This window comes from Aedes aegypti, chromosome 2 (genome assembly GCF_002204515.2).
Source record: "Aedes aegypti strain LVP_AGWG chromosome 2, AaegL5.0 Primary Assembly, whole genome shotgun sequence".
Taxonomy (NCBI): domain Eukaryota; kingdom Metazoa; phylum Arthropoda; class Insecta; order Diptera; family Culicidae; genus Aedes; species Aedes aegypti.
In genome coordinates this window covers 214,216,857-214,236,709 of record NC_035108.1, presented here as the reverse complement: position 1 = coordinate 214,236,709, position 19,853 = coordinate 214,216,857, and the positions used below count along the sequence as shown (strand labels likewise).

General features: G+C 35.2%; 1 protein-coding gene across 1 annotated transcript in view; it reads left to right on the top strand.

Moving 5' to 3' along the window:
• Positions 1 to 1,900: 1,900 nt before the first annotated feature.
• The window catches only part of LOC5574466 (acetylcholinesterase), a 27,378-nt gene continuing 9,425 nt past the window's right edge, over positions 1,901 to 19,853 (top strand). Inside the window, exons 1-3 of the mRNA XM_021843925.1 lie at positions 1,901 to 2,643; positions 8,907 to 9,034; positions 9,093 to 9,229. Of these exons, the coding sequence (XP_021699617.1) occupies positions 2,062 to 2,643; positions 8,907 to 9,034; positions 9,093 to 9,229 (847 nt within the window). The 5' untranslated portion in view covers positions 1,901 to 2,061. The remainder of the gene's footprint in view (positions 2,644 to 8,906; positions 9,035 to 9,092; positions 9,230 to 19,853) is intronic.

The window sequence follows — 19,853 nt, the reverse complement described above, 5'->3', positions numbered from 1 at the left end:
AGTGTGGAATCTCGTATGAAGACATTGATCATATTGTACTTCAATGTTCAAGATATATTTTACCGAGAGAAAAATTATTCAATAATATAATCAATTTTGGTCATCCAATTCCTGTTTCTATTCGGGATATATTGGGTACAAAGTACTACCCTATACTTAAACTCTTATATCAATTTTTAATTGAGATCTCATGTATTGTTTGTTACTCGTTTTTTTTGTATTTTTTTTTATTTTCAGATATCAAGATGATGTTTGGATACCAAGATGATGTTTAGTAAACCCCCTCCCTCATCCCATTTTTCAAGATATCAATACACTCTCAAGTCTACATTATATTGCAGTATATGGCTCTGTTACGGTTTTCGTTTTACCGTATGAGCCTTTAGTTTTAGTTTTGTTTTTGTAACGTTATAAGAAAAGATAAAGAGGTTTTGTGCCTCTTTGAGAAAGATTTCGAAAGGAAATCACTCAATGGGGTTTTTCCCTCTTTCAAAATTATTGGTTAAAATAAATAAATAAATAAATAAATAAATAAATAACTATTCGTGAAGCATAATATTATTGGAAAGACTATAATTTAAATCAGAAAAAATGTGTGCTTTCATTTGGATATGGATTTTTTAAGAAAGATACTGTGTGGACAATGATTGTTGCAGATATTCTCACCCGCAATCGAAGAATGTAAGTAGTCAAATCGCGAGATCTTCCTTTCTTTTTCTTCATTGTCTTTCAATTAAAACAGCTAACGCATGAGTGTCTTGATATTGATCCAAAAGTGTCCGGCTTTTTGATACAGTTGTCCGGATTTAAGAACAAGACATGCCTAGTTGATTTCATCATTTTCAGGTTATTTTCCTTATTTTAACCAGAATACAACTCGTTTTTATTAAGATCAAAGTCGAAACGATTCGTTACAAGATGGCACATTGATTAAATCGGAGAGAAATATATCCAAAATAGTTGTCGCCGCTTAAGTGTCCGGGTATTGATGCATCACGGTATCGTTCATCAAATATAACTCTTTGCTGAAAACTTCATCGATTGGTCACCTCCAGCGAGATACTAATCGATCAAATCTCCAGCGCAGAGAGATGTTTGGTTGTCCAGATTTTTGCTCTTGAACATTTAAGCTGTGACCACATCTTCACCTTAACGGTAATCAGTATTTTTCAAAGAAAGCGAAAACATTAATATGCATTAGTTTATTTTTATATCCTAGCTCAAATGATCTGAAAAGGAAACGTACCCAAACTCATGCTAATCACTACAAAAAACAGCGCCAGTCCACTCAAAAAACTGAGAGATCCCTTCCCGAAGTTTAAAACTCGACCAGCGTAGTCGCAGTGATTAGTATGCACAGGAGGAACGCGATCCAAGGTTAATGGCGAATTCGAAGCAAATTAGGTTTCAAAACAATCGGTCAGATTAGTGATGTGCGAACTACGCACGGATAATTGCGTGTAGTTTTGTATTGTTGTTGCAACGAGCTACATATTCAATCGCCCGAATAAATTAAGCTCGCGTGGGGCCCAGATAGCCGTAGCGGTAAATGCGCTGCATTCAGGAAGTTCAAGCTGAGGGTCGTGGGTTCAAATCCCAGCGGTTGAGGATCTCGACATCCTAGGGCATAGCGTATCTTCGTAAGTGTCACACAATATACATATGCAAAAATGGTCAATATGCAAAGAATGCTCTCATTTAATATGCTGAGAAGCAGGCTCGGTCCCAGTTGAAAGATTAAGACAGAGAGAAGAAGAAATCAAGCCTTATACCATGTAACGTGCAGGTAATTCTCACATTCCATGAAACAGAAAGTCTCAAATCACCGATCTTGATATGGATATGTTAACTCCATTCTATCGCAAGTTGATAACGAAATGCTATTTCCAGCTGCCGTCTATCAGAGTGCGGTTTACTTGCTGCAATCGTTCTGCTTTACTTTACGGTTGGCTCATTCCAGTGGACGCCGAAACAAGTTCTCAGTTTGATTTGGTATTCGATCGGCGGCGCGCACGAGATTTCGATCGCGCACTCTGCGGTAGAAGCTAGAAGTTGATTATAATGATCCCGTACGCGATTTGTTTGATCAGGCTGCTAATTGCAATAATCAGAAAAGAAGTGGAAGATTTGGTGGTGCGGTTTTGGCCTGGCATAGTGAGACCGGTAGTGCAAGTGAGACAAGGACAGATTCAAGGTATTACGTCGAAATTACCGAACGGGGAATCGTACAGCTATTTTAAAGGAATTCCGTATGCCAAACCACCGGTCAAAGAGTTGCGCTTCAGACCTCCAGTTCCGCTGGACAGTTTCGGAACCCCACTTTTGAAGTGCTTAGTTGATAAAAATGACTTCATTCAGCCACACGTCTTGTTTAAGTCATTTGTCACCGGTACCGAGGATGCTCTGTATTTGAATGTGTATACTCCTGCAACGGCGAATTCGAATGAGAAAAAAATTCCTGTCATGGTTTATATCCACGGTGGCGGCCTTGAGCATGGTACGGCTAGCAGTTTCGTGTACGATCCTCAGTACTTGGTGATGCAAGGTGTAATTGTCGTTACCATGTTTTACCGTCTGGGACCGTTTGGGTTTCTGTCATTACCAGACGCCGGCGTTCATGGTAACTTTGGGTTAAAAGATCAAGTAAGTTCATTGTGACATTAACCTTTACGTCCCCGACCATCGACAAGGCATTTTCAAGTAGCTGCCAGTTCATCAATTTTCGATTGATTTTTTTTAAACCACCATCAGTTGGCTTCAGAAGAGTACAATTCATTTGCCGTAAATGGACAATGTAGAATTCGAAACAATTCCGAATTGTTCTGGGTTCATGGCAGTGTTAAATATGAGATATGTGATTGAAGGAATTTATCAAAAAGTAGTAGCAAAAGTTCAAAATGGTATGTGTCAGATTGTAGTTGATCTTTTTCATACTTTTTTTTTTTTTTCAAGCAAATAATTAAATATTGATGAAAACATTTTAATACAATATGAGACATTTATTCTATCACCAAAACTGTTTACTTCATACACCACTTAAAACAAAAAAGTAATTATTATTGCTCCAAATAACATCTAATGATACACCATTTTCTGCTTACGTTACTTCATAATTAGTAGCGTAGCTAGGGGGGTGCGGTGGGTGCGGTCCGCACCGGGCTCCGAAATCAGGGTGAGAATTTCTCATTGCAATAGGAATTCAGTTTTTAACAAAATGTATAAGGTAGGGAAAATCAGGTTTGGAGGGGACCTGAAACGGTACTGTGTATGGGCCTCTGTAGCATCCAGAAGATATATTGGTGAAGGTAATGTTCATTTCAACGATAAACGTACTGTTCAACAGAATATCGTGTTTTTTATAAATAAAATCTATTAATCATTGAGTATCTGAGGGCTAATCTATAACTTGACTCTGAGGATGCCAGAAAGTTTTTTTGAAACATTTTTTATATGAGCCATTTCCTGAACCAATGCTTTTAAAAATGAATATTTGTACTCTAGATCTAACTACGCGACTATTCCATATGTTTCCGAATTCCTCTTGGAAAAGCTTGAGGATTTCTTCTAGTGATACGTTTACAGCTTACGTCAGGAACATGTACAAAGACTCATACTGAGACTACATAAATTATTTTGAAGATTACTCTAGTGATTCTCCCAGGAATTCTGTGTGAAAATTTTAAAATGATTTCTCAATAATATGATAAGAGAAATTCCTTCAGAATTGGTTCAAGGAAATCGTTAAACTATCCAACAATGTGATTACTTCGCAAATTCTACTAGAAATTCTTATAGGATTTCCTAGAAAGATTTTGTCTGACATTTTTCTATCAATTTCTTCAGTTGTTACTATACAAGAGTAATAAATGGAGATTTAATCTTACAGTAATGCTTCCGATACATTTTACAAAGTTTGTTTCGAAGGTTGAAGAGATTCGTGTATAAAATTTTCTGACAGATTTTCAAAATTTTTTCGTAAAGCTCCGATGTAATTTTTACAGTTATATTGTGTGTCATTTTTAGAACCACTCTTTCAAGAATTACCCTACATAATATCACAGGAATTGCTCCATTAATTTTCCTGGGATTATTTCACGAATTGTTTTAGGAACTCTTTCAAGGATTTCACAATAAATTCAATCGGGATTCCTCATAAATTTCCACAAACATTTTTTTCAAAGATTTCTTCAATATTTTTTCAAGTTAACTCTTAATTGATTCATCAATTTAATAGTTCATTTGGAGTAAAGGACTACAAAATACATAAGCGATTACTCACGTTATTCTTACAAAATTTCCACTCGAGATTTTCCAGGGTTTTCCACTAGGAAAGCATGAAGGTTTTCCAATAATTCTTTTATCATTTTTTCAGGAAACTTATCCAAGACTTTTTCAAGGGTCCAGAAACCCGGGTATAATTATTTGACGATTGTCAAATAGTAGTTTACGCCACAAGTTGCAGAATGATGATTGAATAATAACGACGAGCGCTGTAAAAATCGAGTTTTGCAACGAGTTGCTTACAGCATTTTTTGCAATTTCGCCGAAGATTACTTGAGGGTATCCAAAATTATATCGGAATGCATTCACCATTATTTTACAATTTCTGAAAAAATGTTCCATAATAATTCATTACGCTACTCAAAATAGTTGCGTAATGAGAAAGCGTTGCGTAATGAATCATTACAGCACTGGTTTCAGTTACGTAATGACTATTACAATACTACATAATTCAGTGCAGGTCAGTAGGCCGTTTCATTTCAGATTGGCGTGATGGAAAACAGCCTACTACGATGAAAAATTGGAATAAATACATATTTTAGCAATTTATCATCGTGTTAGGCTGTTTTTCATCACGACAATCTTTCATGAAACGGCCTACTTTCCTGCACTGAATAATGCAGAGTAGTAATAGTCATTAGCTTACTGAAATCGGTTGCGTTATGACTATTACGGAACGCTTTTTCATTATGCAACTGTTTAGAGTTGTGTAATGAATCATTATCCAACTATTTTCAGAAATTCCTTAATGATGGTGTATGCATCCAAATGTGATTTCTGATATTTTTTTTTCTATCTTTATTAACGAGATTTTTAGCCCTGGGCTAGTTCATCTCGGTTCCAGTTATGGGAAGGATGAAAAAGAGTCTTCAGTACCTTCAAATATTCATCCAAAATTTATGAAACTTATATCAACAATATCTGAAATAGCAGGCCGTTTAGAATGAAACATTAACAAGATTTACAAAATTTGAAAAGCAGGAAGTCGACCAAAAGTGTATCGATGGACACAGTTGAGTAAAAACTGATTCAGAAGTCAGCGATGAACGTAGGATAATTGAATAAAGAATGGAACGCGCAAAAATTGGTCAACTTCAAATTGATGTGTTTCTGTGTGCACCTAAAAATCTGAAATGCTGCTTTTTAAAATTGAGTGTATATACAATGGTTGCTATGATGAGTTTTCAAAATAACGTGCAAGAAAGAGAAGCAGCGTGTCCAAATTTTGCTCGTGCAGCAAGATAATTCAACGTTCTCGAATGAAACTTCCTACATTTTACACCATTTTTGGTATGAATAAACAACTTTTCGAACATGTAGTATCTGCTACTTTCCAACATGAGCAGTGACTGAAACTGCACGTTAAGAAATTTCCATTCAGAGTGCAAAGTGATTCTGCACTTAAAGGAAAATATATTCAAAGTGACGCTTAATATTGATAAATCATGCATATGAAGGAAATGCATGGAATCTAATCGATTACGCGACGCAAAATCATGAAGGTGCTGTAATTTGACAAGATTTGTAGTGTTATTTTGCGATTAGTATGGTATTCTCTTTATGTGTATGATTTTATGATGATGGTACATCAAAGAATTTTCTGGGTGGTTTTCGGTATTCACCAATGCCATTAATTGATGATTTTTTTTTTAAATTTTAGCACAGACAAACAACGTAACACTTAGAACAAATCGTGATCAAAATCATAGTCACAAGAACATGTACGCCCAATGCTAAAATCAGCGTATTTGGCCGATCGGCCAACAGATGGCGTTAGTGAGCAAACGTCAAACGCGAACAAAAACGATGTGAGCGCTGCGAGTGATGAATTGACCACCTACCATATATTTGAATTGGCCGTTAAAAAGGTGGTCGATTGATAGCGATGAGAGTGTGACGTCTGTTTGTCTGTGATTTTAGCTTAACATCTATGAAGAGATCTTAAGATTACAGCTATCAAATAAGGAATTACATATTTCCTAGCACCAGTACCAGATTCTGGTGAAATTGCGGTAGAATTTTGATGCTCACCGTGTGTTTTCTTAACAGCATGTTGAATTCCGGAAGTTCTAAGTGTTTCTGTGATATTCCCGTTATTTCGGTGGGGTTTATGATAGTATCCTTGGAATTTTTATAATTAAGAATGTAGAGATTTCTATGGGAATTGTAGTGACTTAGTTGGTAGTCGTTAGGGGGGTTCCCCTTGAAATTATTAAATTTTTTTATCAATTTCACAAATCTTAAAGGTTTTTACAATAATTACAAATATTTATTTTCAGAATTGCAAATATTCACACAATAAATCGCAGGAATCCCACCGAAATATCATAGATTCTTACAGAAATACCGTCTCAAAGATACCCACAGAATTCCAAGAGATTATTAACCGGAATCCCATTCCCACCCCAATTATAAAGTTTTTACCAGATTTCCACAATATTCCTAGAATGGCTTTTAAAATCCCAAAATTATCATTAAAAATCTGACATCCCTATCGGAATCCCAAAGTTCCTACAGGAAATATGGAATTTCAAAGGAAATCTGAAAATCTGAGATGTCAGAATACACACGTAAAATTCAGAATTACATTATAAATATCTGAATTCTTACCGACATCCAAAAATTCATAAAATAACATAATTATCGTAATGCCAGAATTCACACGGAAATTACAAATTGCTACAGCCGGTAACCTTACCGACGGGCGAATGTTTTCATAACCTCAGAATTCGTAAGCAAAACTCAAAATACATTCCAAAATATCAAAACTCATATAGTTTTCCCATGGTTTTTACTCAAAAGTAAATTATTCCATTCAATTCCGCAATCTCAAAGCATGTGTAGCAACCTCTGAAGATAACTACCAGTAGCTTTGTAGTAAATATTACCTATATTCATAGCAACGCATTGTTTGTACCTTGTATGTTCGATAGGTGAAGAAAGGTAAATGACACAAACATGTTCCACTCGTGTTCCACATATAGTGTTTACTTCTGAGAATGTAGTAAACTCAACTTTGCTACCTTTTATTCATACCGCCCAATACCTCGTCCGGCATGCCATATACAGGTATGGTATAAAAAGTTACATTTTCATAACTACTGGAACCATCAATCAAGAGAACTTCGTCTGGGAGTGCCTCGAAAAGTGTTTGCCATTCCTGAAGAAATATAATGAACCTGTCATGTTCTGGCCAGATTTGGCGAGCTACCGCTATGGGAAAAGACAATCGTGGTTTTTATACCCAAAGGCCTCAACCCTTCCAACAGCCCAGAACTCCGGCTTATCGAACGGTATTGGGTCTTGGTCAGATGAAATTAAAAAAAAACTTATAAATCAATGGAAAACGCCGCAGTAGCTCAAATCAAACTGGCGTTTGACGACGGTTAAGGTCGATGAGACCACTGTGCAACATTTTGTCGAAGGCGTTAATCTTAAGTCTGAACTGTTTGGATTTGGTATATCAAATTAATAAACGAACAATTTTCCTTCAAATATATGAAATGAGTAAAAAAAGGGGTTTGTATAATGAATTTTGAATGACATATACGATTTTTTGTCAACCAATTTTTGCGCGTTCCAGTCTTAATTTGAAGTTATAAGTAACTACTCAATTCTCGAAGACTTATTCAAACAGACTCAAGTCAGAAAGGATAACAAACTTACTTTATCAATACTACGTGTTTCGCAGATGAAATTCTACACGTTCCGTTCTAAACCAACTCGATTTTTCACTTTTAGAACCGTTAATGTTCGGATTTACAAAACGACGAAAGTAAGATTCTCCACTTTCGCAACCTTAACGCTACTTTCGCCGCTCCGTTGTATATGGCAGACAAAGTGTCTTAACCACGAATCAAAACAAAATACTACTACTTTTACACTGGTACAAAAACGTCGTAAGTAACTGATTGAAACGGCTTATCATTTTGTCATACATTTTTTGTGGGAAATGATAGGAACTATCTAGTGTTTTAACGTGAGCTGATTGCATGCAAAATTTAAGCGATATACACGGTAAAAAATGTTAAAAAGGGGATTCATTTTTAAACAGTTTTTGAATGTTGTGATTCTTCCTAATTGACTTTCTCAAAACCGTATGAAAGTTGCTTAAGTCGATTTGAAAAAGTAATCGAGAATTGATCACTTTAAGAATTATCAATAACCGCAATTTAAAGATATATGTTGAAGAGCTTCTTTGATGATAGATTTGTTGGCACTGAAAAGATAATTTACAAATGACGTAGCATTTTTGGTAATGAACAGTAGACTGATGCAAATTTTAAAATTTTTGCGCCCCTATGCTCAAACGGTGTCAATTATGATAAAAATCATCCTCCCAAAATTTGAAGTGATTTGGAAGAAATTTGGTTGTGCACACGCCATTTGAATTTTATATGGAAATTACTATGGAAAGGCAAAGCTTTTGAGTTCAGTCCTCTAACTGCTCGAAATAATAATCTTTGGAAAAGTGAACAATCCTCAATTGAGGATGGTTTCAAAAAAATCGAATGAAAATTGATGAAATGACAGCTATTTGAAAATACCTTGTCGATGGTCGGGGACGTAAAGGTTAATTTAATTTGTAAATGCAAGTCTTCAAGATGAACAATTCATTTTTTTAGCGCCAAGCCCTGATGTGGGTGCAGGAGAACATTGACCGGTTTGGAGGAGATCCCCAGAATGTGACGCTGTTTGGTGAAAGTGCCGGAAGCTGGTCGACTTACGTCCATTATCTGTCACCCAGCTCTAGGTGAGTAGGAATTAAACATGCATCGGAGAGGAAGTAAAGACAAATTGATTATTTTTAGAAAATACTTCCATCGCGCCATATGTCAGAGCGGTGATACATGCACCGAGTCCGGTCTGCAGATAGACGCTGAAAGCAAAGCGCGCAAGCTAGCATACTTGCTGGGCTATCGGGGAAGTTCAGATCAGGAAGTGATCGGTGAGTTTCGGTTATCAGACTTAATTATGCAGATGTCGTATTTTTTTTTGTTTTCTTGATATTTTGGTTTATGAGTTGCAGTCGACATCAACTGGATTTGGTGCATTCTTTTACTCAGTCGTATCTGGTTAATTGCTCGATTTTTTGGCTCGAAAATGTTTGGAATGCCACTGTGTTTTATTTTGTCGATTTCATGCGCTTTTTGAATAGCACCTAAACCGTTTATTTTAGCAATATAGTTTGTTCTGAGAAGTTTCTTGGCATTTTAAAGCGTATATTTTGATGTAAAAAGAAGTTTTGTGACCTAGAAGTGAGATAGAAAAACTATTTTTTTATAACATTTAGATAGACATATGGTGTCTTCGGTAAAGTTGAAGAATTGGCAATTTGAAACAACTTTGTCGAAGGCACGGTTTTTCTATCTTTCATACTTTTTGAGATATATGCCGTTTTAAGTGAATGGCCCCTTAAAATCATATTTTTATCAAAACTTTTTCGCAAATTTTAATATTTTTTGTGTTTCCTACAAAGTTGTTTAGCTTGAGAAAAGCCATGTTTTTGCTAAATATATCATCACGCGACCTTTTGAAGTAGCAAAGTTATTTAAGAACTGATAGAGAGGAGATTTTGATTGCGAGCACCCAAAAGTCAAGGGAACCTGTCACTAACTGTCACTGGAAAACCGCACATTCTAAGGGCAGAACGTGAAAAACTTTCGAAATTCAAGTAGGGGTAGTTTAGGCCAACTATAACTATCTTCGGTGCAAAATGGCACAGAAAAAACTTACAAATCATGAAAGTACCATAACTTCCTTTTAAACAGTTTATAAAAGCTTTTTCATATAAGCGTCTTTTCGTGGGTTTTAACAAATTCGACAGATAATTCCTTTACTTTATGCGATAGAAGGGTGCGGTGTTCAGTAAAAACATGCGTTTTAAGATATCTAACAAAGAAGACATGAAAAGTGTAAAAAATCTTCGTAAAAAGTTATGAAAAAAAAAAAATTTCATCAAGTTTTTTCATACAATTTTGTGTACATTCTGTTAAAAAATGCGTAACTCTTTTACACGATTTTTTTACACATTTTTTTTGGATTGTTAATTTGTTCGACTTATATAGCGTATTCTTACCTTGAACATAGGTACCGTAATCCGGGTTAACATCAATCGGAATGACTCATGTCGTAAAAGGTTCGAATTATTGTTTATTGATAGAACACTTTCAAAGTATGAATGATGCTTCAATTTCTTATATTCATTAGTTCTCTCATAACTTGTGATCTCACCCTAGATGCCATTGGTTACCGAGTGTATAGCTTGATGTTATCGAGCAAACGATTGGATTTACACGTTATTAAACAATGCTACGATGAAGAGAATACCATCCTCTATCTCCCAGAGGTGATAATTTTCATCCTGGTCCATTAATTTGCTTAGAAACAAGGTGCTACACACTCAGTTACTAATGGCTCGGTTACTAATGGCTTACTTCAAGTTATGCGAGAGTTAAAAACAATTAGGTTCTTGCGAAAATTGAGTTTAGTTCGTACGTAAATTTGTTAAGTTTTCAAAACAATGATTTCTATCATTATGGATGGACGCTACTAAAAAACCATATCTCACATGAGTTCTGCAAACGATATCAGCAAGGGAAATACGCCTAATATTAAAAATGGTATCGTCGATTTCTTTGCCAAAACTTTTGTTAGTATGTTCATTTACTAAACATTAACGAATTGCTATGTTCCCTTAGGATATTGCCTACTTTTAAACCTATTTTGCGGTTCAAGGTTTTTTTTTTTATTTTAAAATTACTCAAAAAATATATGACTTGAAAGAGTTTGGCCTTCATATTAGGATTCAGAAGTCATGATTTAAGTAGGTAACGACTTTTTCAATATTGGCGAAAGCTGTTTAGATGAGTGATCAGGCATTGCAGAATTCACTCTCATTTGATTTTGAAGCACGATCAAAACAAGCGAAGAAAAACATCCCATCTGTTGCGGTCCGTGATCAGCAATGTATCGATTTTTCTGGTCACCTTATTTCGGAAATGGTCACCCCAATCAAAAAATCCAAAAACACGTGTATCCTAATTTCGGATAAGGAACAAAATAGCAAATTTTCACGGAATTCGGTGACCCACTAGATCGGTTTTTCATGGAATGGCTGCAAAGTTGTAACAGTATATGATAAACAGTCTCTCATAATGTGCTGCATATTATGATAGTTACAGAGAGCGATACGTGAGAGATTCTCTCAATTTTCTCAAGATTCAATCCCTGTGTGTGATCATTGTTACCCCATATCAGCTAAATCAAAATATCGCCTTAAACATTTTCTTGAACATGCTTAAATCTTTCAAGAAACAAAATACAGTATATAGTAACGAGCGATGGATGCCAGTACTTGTTTTAAAAATATAAAAAATATTTTCAAATAAAATTTCAAGGAACTATTAAAAAAACCTGATCCATGTGTCTCTAAATAACGATATATACAACAACATCAAAAAATGATTTCAAAAAGGTTGAGCCTTGCATTAATGTTCGCAGTAATCCAATCCACATGGTTTTTAATTTAATTAATTCATTACGCGTGGTAAACATTAATAAATTATGAAAAAATCTACGTGCTAGGCTGGGATTTGAAACCAGGACTCTTGTATGCTAGAACCAACTAAGCTACCGAGCCAATGTCTCAAGGTTAAGTTTGCGAAAGCCAGAAACTCGATAAACTCATATTCCTAATAAATAAGGAACCCAAATGCAAAGTGGTGTAAGTGACATCTCCTGTTTTGGAGCTTTCCAACAGCATTTTTGGGTGATTTTTGTATGGAAAGTTACTGAAAAAACTTCAAAATTTATTTTCTCAAGACTAGTTTTTTTTACTTACAATTCATTGCGTCTAACCCCCTCAAATGGTATCAATTGATCTGATTGTTGAAATGCGTCAAATAAATAAATAAGAACAGTATCGTTTAAAATTCTTGAAGATATTCATAAGTGAAGAAAATTAATGATACCTAACTGAAAATTTGTCACGACCCACTAGAGATCAATTCACGACCTCCTCGGGAGGTCGCGACCCACAGTTTGGGAAATTATGACTTAGATAATGTTTCTCAATTTTATACTGTAAAGCTTACAAAAACTTAAAATTCAAGAAAATAAAATTCATTTTTGCGATGATCATACTGTGGAACACGTTTTTGTCTCAAACACCAAAATACCGCTATTTATTTTATTAAGGTTTGCTGAATCCTTTGCCGTTTTCAAAAATATCATAGCACGTCTAGTTTTTAAGATATTGGCTGTTGAAAATTTTGAAATTTGGCTATTTTAGCCAACTTGTATGCAAGTTTGTCACCTTGTATGGCAATTTATTTGTTTAATTTTCCACAGAATTCAAACTTCATGTGTATAACAATACTTATCAACATAGTTCATAATGCTTTCGATACGGAAAAGTTATTTCTAGATGGTTTAGAAAAGTATTGTATTCTGCCATACAAGAGAAACGAAGAATTTTGTATGGAGACTGCAAGCATGTTGAAAAAATTGATTTAATCTTAATTTTGTCGTGCAATTTCAACCGAATTATGTATGATATGAAAGCTCAAGCTCTTTTTTGCATTCTTAAATCATATTTAAAATTAAATGTAAACATCGACGAAACCCTTGTTTTACACAACTTTGGCGACCTGTAGCCAAAAGCTGTGACGTGTTGGAACATTTTTGAGAAGTGCATCAGATTCTGCAACCCCAAATCTACTAGATACACATAATTTGATCCTTGAGACACGCAGAAATGTAATTTTTGTTACGCTGTGTTATTTAACTCTTTGAAACAATGATCTGCCTGAATTTGGATAACCTTGCCAGAAACCCATACTTCATATGAGTAACGTAAATGATATAGGCTAGGGACTACTTTTTACTGAAATAGAATCGCTCAAAATGATACCGTTGTTAACAATTTTATTAATTTGTTCATTTCTGCAAAATGAACAAATTTACTTTTATTTATTTGTTTATTTTCTTCATGTATCCTTTTTCTAGATGTTAAAATAGACTTTATGTTTCTTATGAAAATCATAAAGTAAGATTTATTTTGGTAAACCTTTCGTTAACCCCTCTACCGGCAGCTTCATTTTTTACCACAAAATAAATATTCAAATCGTTATAACTTTTTTGTTTTTCAATATTTTTACACCATTCTCAAACATCTCTTCTAGTTTAGGAATCCGTATCAATATTAATTATTGGTGATCTGGTTTAAAAGATATTTCGATGTTCCTTGGGGGACCGACATTTTCCATATCAAATGTCTTTGGCGGCCATTTTGTTTTTGATCAATTTATCAAAAAAATAGAATGTAGGCTATATAATGCCAGGTAATAAGGAGCTACTTTGAAAAAATCACTCAAATCGGTTCATTCTTGGAGATATCTGAAAATCACGATATGATCTTTTTTGAAGTTTTTAAGAACTTTATTTGGCCAGCGTGGTTCCAGAAACCTAAATGCTCATTACTTAAAGACGGATGCACCAAATTACTTCATTTTTTCACAACATACTCTCATTCATGTATTGTTCCGAATGATAAACATCCGAATACGATTAAAATTCTGTAGCCTGAGATATTAATGGGGGGTTCTAGTTACGGGTCGGTCCCCCAAGGAATTATGGAATATCTTAAAAACCAGATGACCAATGATCAATATCAACACAGATCCTAAAATTAGAAAAGTTTTTGAGAACTTTTGAAAAAATGGTGCAAAAATATTGAAAAACAAAATAGTTATAACGATTTGAATTTGAATTTTGTGGTAAAAAATGAAGCTGCCGGTAGAGGGGTTAATTTCGATTTTATTGTAACATTGTAGCTTTAAAAGATTTGTTTTATTTTGATGAGCAACCTTTTTTATTTCAGGTTTATCCTTTGGCTTAAATTGTGACATTCAGGTATCTAAATGAAACTTTATTGTTTTTTTTTTTATTTTGTCAAATATTTCACAATTTGTAAATTTACAACGGCAGAATTGTGTTAGTAAGGACAATTTTTGACTCAACTCATTTTTTTTCAACGATGATAAGTACCCCGACAAAACTTTCACACCCTGAAAGTTTCCAAATATTTTTAGGTTAAGCTGTCTCATGTAATATGTATGAATTTTCTGACCTTTCAATTACGAAATTGGAATCCAAAATCATGAACATGTTTGTAAACATATCCGAGGCACATACAGTATTGGACAAAACATTTGCAGCTTTTTCGATTTTCTATGCAAAATGACCAATTTTGGTTAATTATATCTCAGTTATTTTTGGACGGATTCAAACGAAATTTTCGCAGAATATCAGATATAACTTGAATTTTAACATATATTTTTGAATAATTTTTCCAATCACGAGTTAATAGGTACTAACGGTTTAACTAAAGTGTAATTTTCGAAGAAAATATCAAAACTATTTATCTAAAAATCTGATAACCCTACACAAAAACTACCTTCAGCAAGCTTATTCATCTCATTCAAAATGTACAACTTTGCTGAAAATACCATGAAGCTATTCCTTCAATATGTTTAATTATGTTATTTATAAAAAATCTTCAAAAAATTCACGTTGGTCAAACCGTTACTACTTTTGAACTTGTGATTGGAAAAATCACTCAAAAATAAATGTTAAAATTCAAGTTATGTCCGATGTTTTGCCAAAATTTCATTCAAATCGGACCATAAATACCTGAGGTATAGCTGAACCAGAGTTGGTCATTTTGTATGGAAAATCTAAGAAATTGCAAATGTTTTGTCCAATACTGTACATGCTGGATAATGATCGAGATTTTGATACTGTGTGTATAAAACTCGTTAAAACTGTGTTTCGTCATCCACCATAACGACGGAACCATCATAATTCTTGCGACAAATTTTTGTCTGTCTAGTGGTAGTAGTGACCAACGCTACAACATCTAGCCAAAGACAAATTAAAGACCCCATGTCCCTTGTAGTTGCCCAAAATTTTATGGCTCACTAGTGGTCCCGGCAAACTTCGTCTTGCCATCAAGTAGGCTGTTGAAAAATGCTTTTGACCGTCCCATATAAAATTACAGTTTCGTTCGCGCTTGTTTTTTCAACTTTCCCGGTGAATATCCTGGGATTTTTATACACACAAACACGTCGGAACCCTTGACAAACAAAACTAAGAAAGAATCATTTAAGTCCGTTGACCCGTTCGTAAGCCATTTCGTGACATACAAACACCGTTCCATTTTTATTTATATAGATAAGGTAATCTAGAATGCCGTTCAAAGTGTACTGCGATCTGTCAAACTTGGGTACCTTTTGCACTACCGAGAGACCAAATGCAGTACTAGAAGTGGTACCCAATCTGAGCCCGAGTGGGACGGACCTGATCTAGCCGTTCAAAACTAGGACGTTAGGCAATAATTTGTCGTTTCGATTGTGTTGTTCACATATGGCCCTCTGTTATTTTTCAACTTCTATTAATTTCTCTCGTCGCTTGCTTGCGATTCTATCCATCATAATCTTTCATTACTTTCCTTGCTCCCTGTCACTTTGAGTAGTATCACATTTACCGAGAAAAACCAATAAATGCTGGAATGGAACCATCATAAGGTAAAGGTTATTTAAAACCTGAGAATTGAAAACAACTTTACATTTTCATGAGCACAAATCTAGAGAACAAAACATAATTCGAAGTATATTTCATTTAATCTAAATAGAGTTCCTTAAAAAAAAATATATGTAGACAATCACAGTCATCCGAGAACTTTTTGAAATAGAGTTGATATAAGAGCATAATTGGTTACATATTGAGGAATTTTGACTTAATACATGCTCAGATATATTTGAAGAATTCGACTGCGAATCTTAATGAATATAACGGAAGTTTTAGTCATTTTAGAGTTTTCGGAAAGACAGTCCATAATATATATTATAAGGTCTACATTCGCAACAAGTTGCATATTGAAAGATAGCTGATATTCAATGGACTTCTTGGAGGATCAAGATCATCAGTACAAATAAGCGCAATATTCCGTTTACTTCATGAATAGTGAGGGCACAAATAAAATTAAAACTTAGTAAAATTTAAGGTAATTCACCAGTTGTTTAAATCTCACCTATTGTTGAACAGCCCGTGTATTTCTGTACCCGTAACGTGGATAGATCACCTTTTTGTGGTGCGTTACGAGGTAAGATCTACCAATTTGAACCCATGTGTCATTTTGTTTGTCGGGCTAGGGTAATATGTTCTGGTAATTCAATGATTCACGGTACAATGTCCTTTGGCAACAGTTTCTGAAATTGAATCTATTTTATCTAACAGATGGTTAAAGACTCGGAAGAGGTCAGTCCCGAGACTACACTTGAAGCCAGGATAACAATCATGAGTATTAACTCAACAAAAACTGTTAAGTACTGGTAATTGAAGGACTCATGCGAATTCTAATTACTAAACAATTTTCTAGCTTGATTAAGTTTTACTGTCAGTACAAAGCCTCTTTTTCTGGGACTTAACCAAAAGTGGAACAAGGATGGGACTGGAGTTCCGTTGCATGGTCAAATATCAGTAGTACCGATTTGGTTCCTCAGAAATTAAATCGATCATGTTTGCTAAGGGCGCCGCCTTCGCTGAGTTGTAAGTCTCTATAAAGGGTGTAAATAGCGGGACCTTTTTATCACATTCTATTTTTATCGATCTCTGAGGAATCAAAACAAGAACTGTACATAAATCGATGCTTCATTAATTTTCAATGGAAATGGAGTAAGGCGACATGCACTATACATTAAGGATACGGGTAATGCCACAATAGATCTAAATAATGGTCGCAGCGGCGCATCCGAACAGATAATAAAAAAAATAATTCGTTATGGCGTGTTCGACAATTAGCGAGCAATTTAGTCGTTCAACAATTGACAAATTACTCTTTATGCCATAATTCAAAATGATCACCAAACAACTGTTTATATATGTAGAACTCAAGACCTGTACTCCATGGATTCCATGTTGGATCAAGAACATCGGTATGAAACAAAAAGGTACTACGTTTATTTGTGTGATGAATGATGAATGAAATCGTTTTTTTAGTTTCTTCCCGTATACTCGTACAAAGTAAGGTCAATTAATCCGTTGTAGCTGTCAAATCTGATTGAATTCTCAGCGCAGCGGACACGGTAGACACCAGACCGAATAACCATTGAGATTCGTGATACAGCGAAGAAAATTTATCAATGCGGGATGCGGGTTTTCATCAGGTTCATCAACAACGAAGTAGGGAAAGTGTACCAGTTATGGTTATAGTGGTTCCCTATTTGGCCATATGTGAAATTTTGATAACTTTCACATTTTAAATATTTTTGAATGTTTCAACATTAAGATATATCTTAAATCTAACTAATACAACAAACAAAAGTTTTCAAAATAAGAAGACATCAAAGTTATCACGTATGGCGAAATAGGGAACCACTATGTCCAAAACTGGTACACCCACCCTAGTACGAACTAACAGAATACAATCAACTTTCTACATCTATCAGCGATTATGCTTTGTTTTATATTATCAACACATACAAATACATGAACATCTATCATTATCGACCAAGGGGGTTATACTACTGACGTATTATTCGCTTGCAGAGGGCTGTCACTACTTTATTTCTACAAAATCAACATTTGTTATCACAAATTAAGTCGCATAAAATTACAGATTAGTTCGCAAAAAAATTTATACCCATTCTATGCAATTTTTCATCGGTCATTTGGCCGAATGTCATTTAGCCGAACGCCATTTGGCTGAAATGGTCATTTAGCCGAGCGACGTTAGGCCAAAATTGAAAACAATAGTGAACTACTGTTAGCATGCATTTGTATTGAATTTCAAAGCTGAAAGAACATCCTTAATGTTTAAGTTCTTAAAGGACCAATAACATCGATACATATCCATACAATACCCTGTTTACTCATATGAATGGTAAGAGGTTCAAGCTATATTAAAAATCATCAAAAGATTGCTTGTCACACCAGTAGGTTGAAGGTATTTATTCCAGAAAGTTTTTGGATGAACTAGAATATCTGCTGTAGTCAATAAGTTACCAAAACGGGGATCTTGATGATAAAAATGGTTCTTCGAAATATTAAATTATCTTCTACAGTCCATAACTGCGAGATATTATTCTACTTAGAAATGATAAATTGATCTCCATTCACTCATCTAGAATCATATGCTTCAGCTCCAAGAAATTCTAGGAAGAACTAAATTTGCACACATTTTAGCCTGATTAAGCACCAAAGAATATAGAATTCTGAGAAAGCATAAATTCTTGAAATAAAAAAAAATCTTATAAGTAGACTTACAAATGCAAAACCTTGTTTTTCGAACTAACTTCCCTCGATTTTCGAACTGATTCAATTAACGAACCCCCGATATAGTTTAAATTGAAGATACTGTGTATAAGAAAGCCTTTGTTTTTGTAACACTGAAAACTACTGTGATGGCCATCATAATGTCCCTATTCAGTAAACTGGAGAAATAGTAGGCAAACGTTTTCGATCTTCTTATTTTAAACCTTTTGCTAGTGCTCATAGTCAAAAAAAGAAAGGATTGTTGTTGGATACTTCCTTCGCGAGATTAGTGGCTTTGAAGTTTGATTCCAAACTGTTTCACCTTAATAACTTGCGAGAACAGAAAGAATTTGTGTACGCACAGTACGCGGGTACGATGTACACTTAAATCAAGATGAAATAATTTTCACCGGTAATCAAACACGTATTTTTTTAAATTAAAAGTATAACTTGAGCTTATAACCTGGGAGGAAGGCACAGATGTTGGCAAGCAGAGTTCTCACAGAGCACAAGCGGACACACACGTACTGGTCTCGGAAGGATTAAATAAAACGGAACAAACGCCGCGATACTTTTACGAGCAAGGACGAACTATATTTACATACAATGGCGGTATCGAATTCACTAGTGCTAAAAATAAACTTTGTTGTTGTCGTCTTCTTTAAAAACATAAACACTTACAGTGTTGCCAGAAGGGCCAAATATAAAAGGGGTAAGAATGTCAAAAACTCAAAAAACTGTAGTAAGGGGTGAGACATTGCCATATCCCATCACTCCTCCTCAATGGCTGGACACCTTACCTCGACTCGGTCGTCCATCAACCAAACCCAACTGCTCGGCAAACTGTTGATTTTTAACAAAACCCAATGGCTTCGTCAGGATGTCAGCTGGCATCTGGTCCGTTGGGCAGTACTGAAGCACCACCTCGCCTTTGTCGCACAGGTCTCGGACAAAATGGTGCTTGGTCTCGATATGCTTCGAGCGTTTGCTGGATCTTTCGGAACGGGCGAAGCTCAGGCATCCTTGGTTGTCCTCGTATACCAGTGTAGCTTCTAACTGTTCCTCACCGAAATCTTTAAGCAGTCGCCGCAGCCACACAACTTCCTGGCACGCTTCTGCCAGGGCGACGTACTCGGCCTCCATCGTCGATAGCGTAACACAATTTTGCCGACGACTGACCCAGCAAACTGCTCCTCCTCCATAGAACACTACGTAGCCGGTTGTTGACCTACGCGTATTCTGATCTCCAGCCCAAT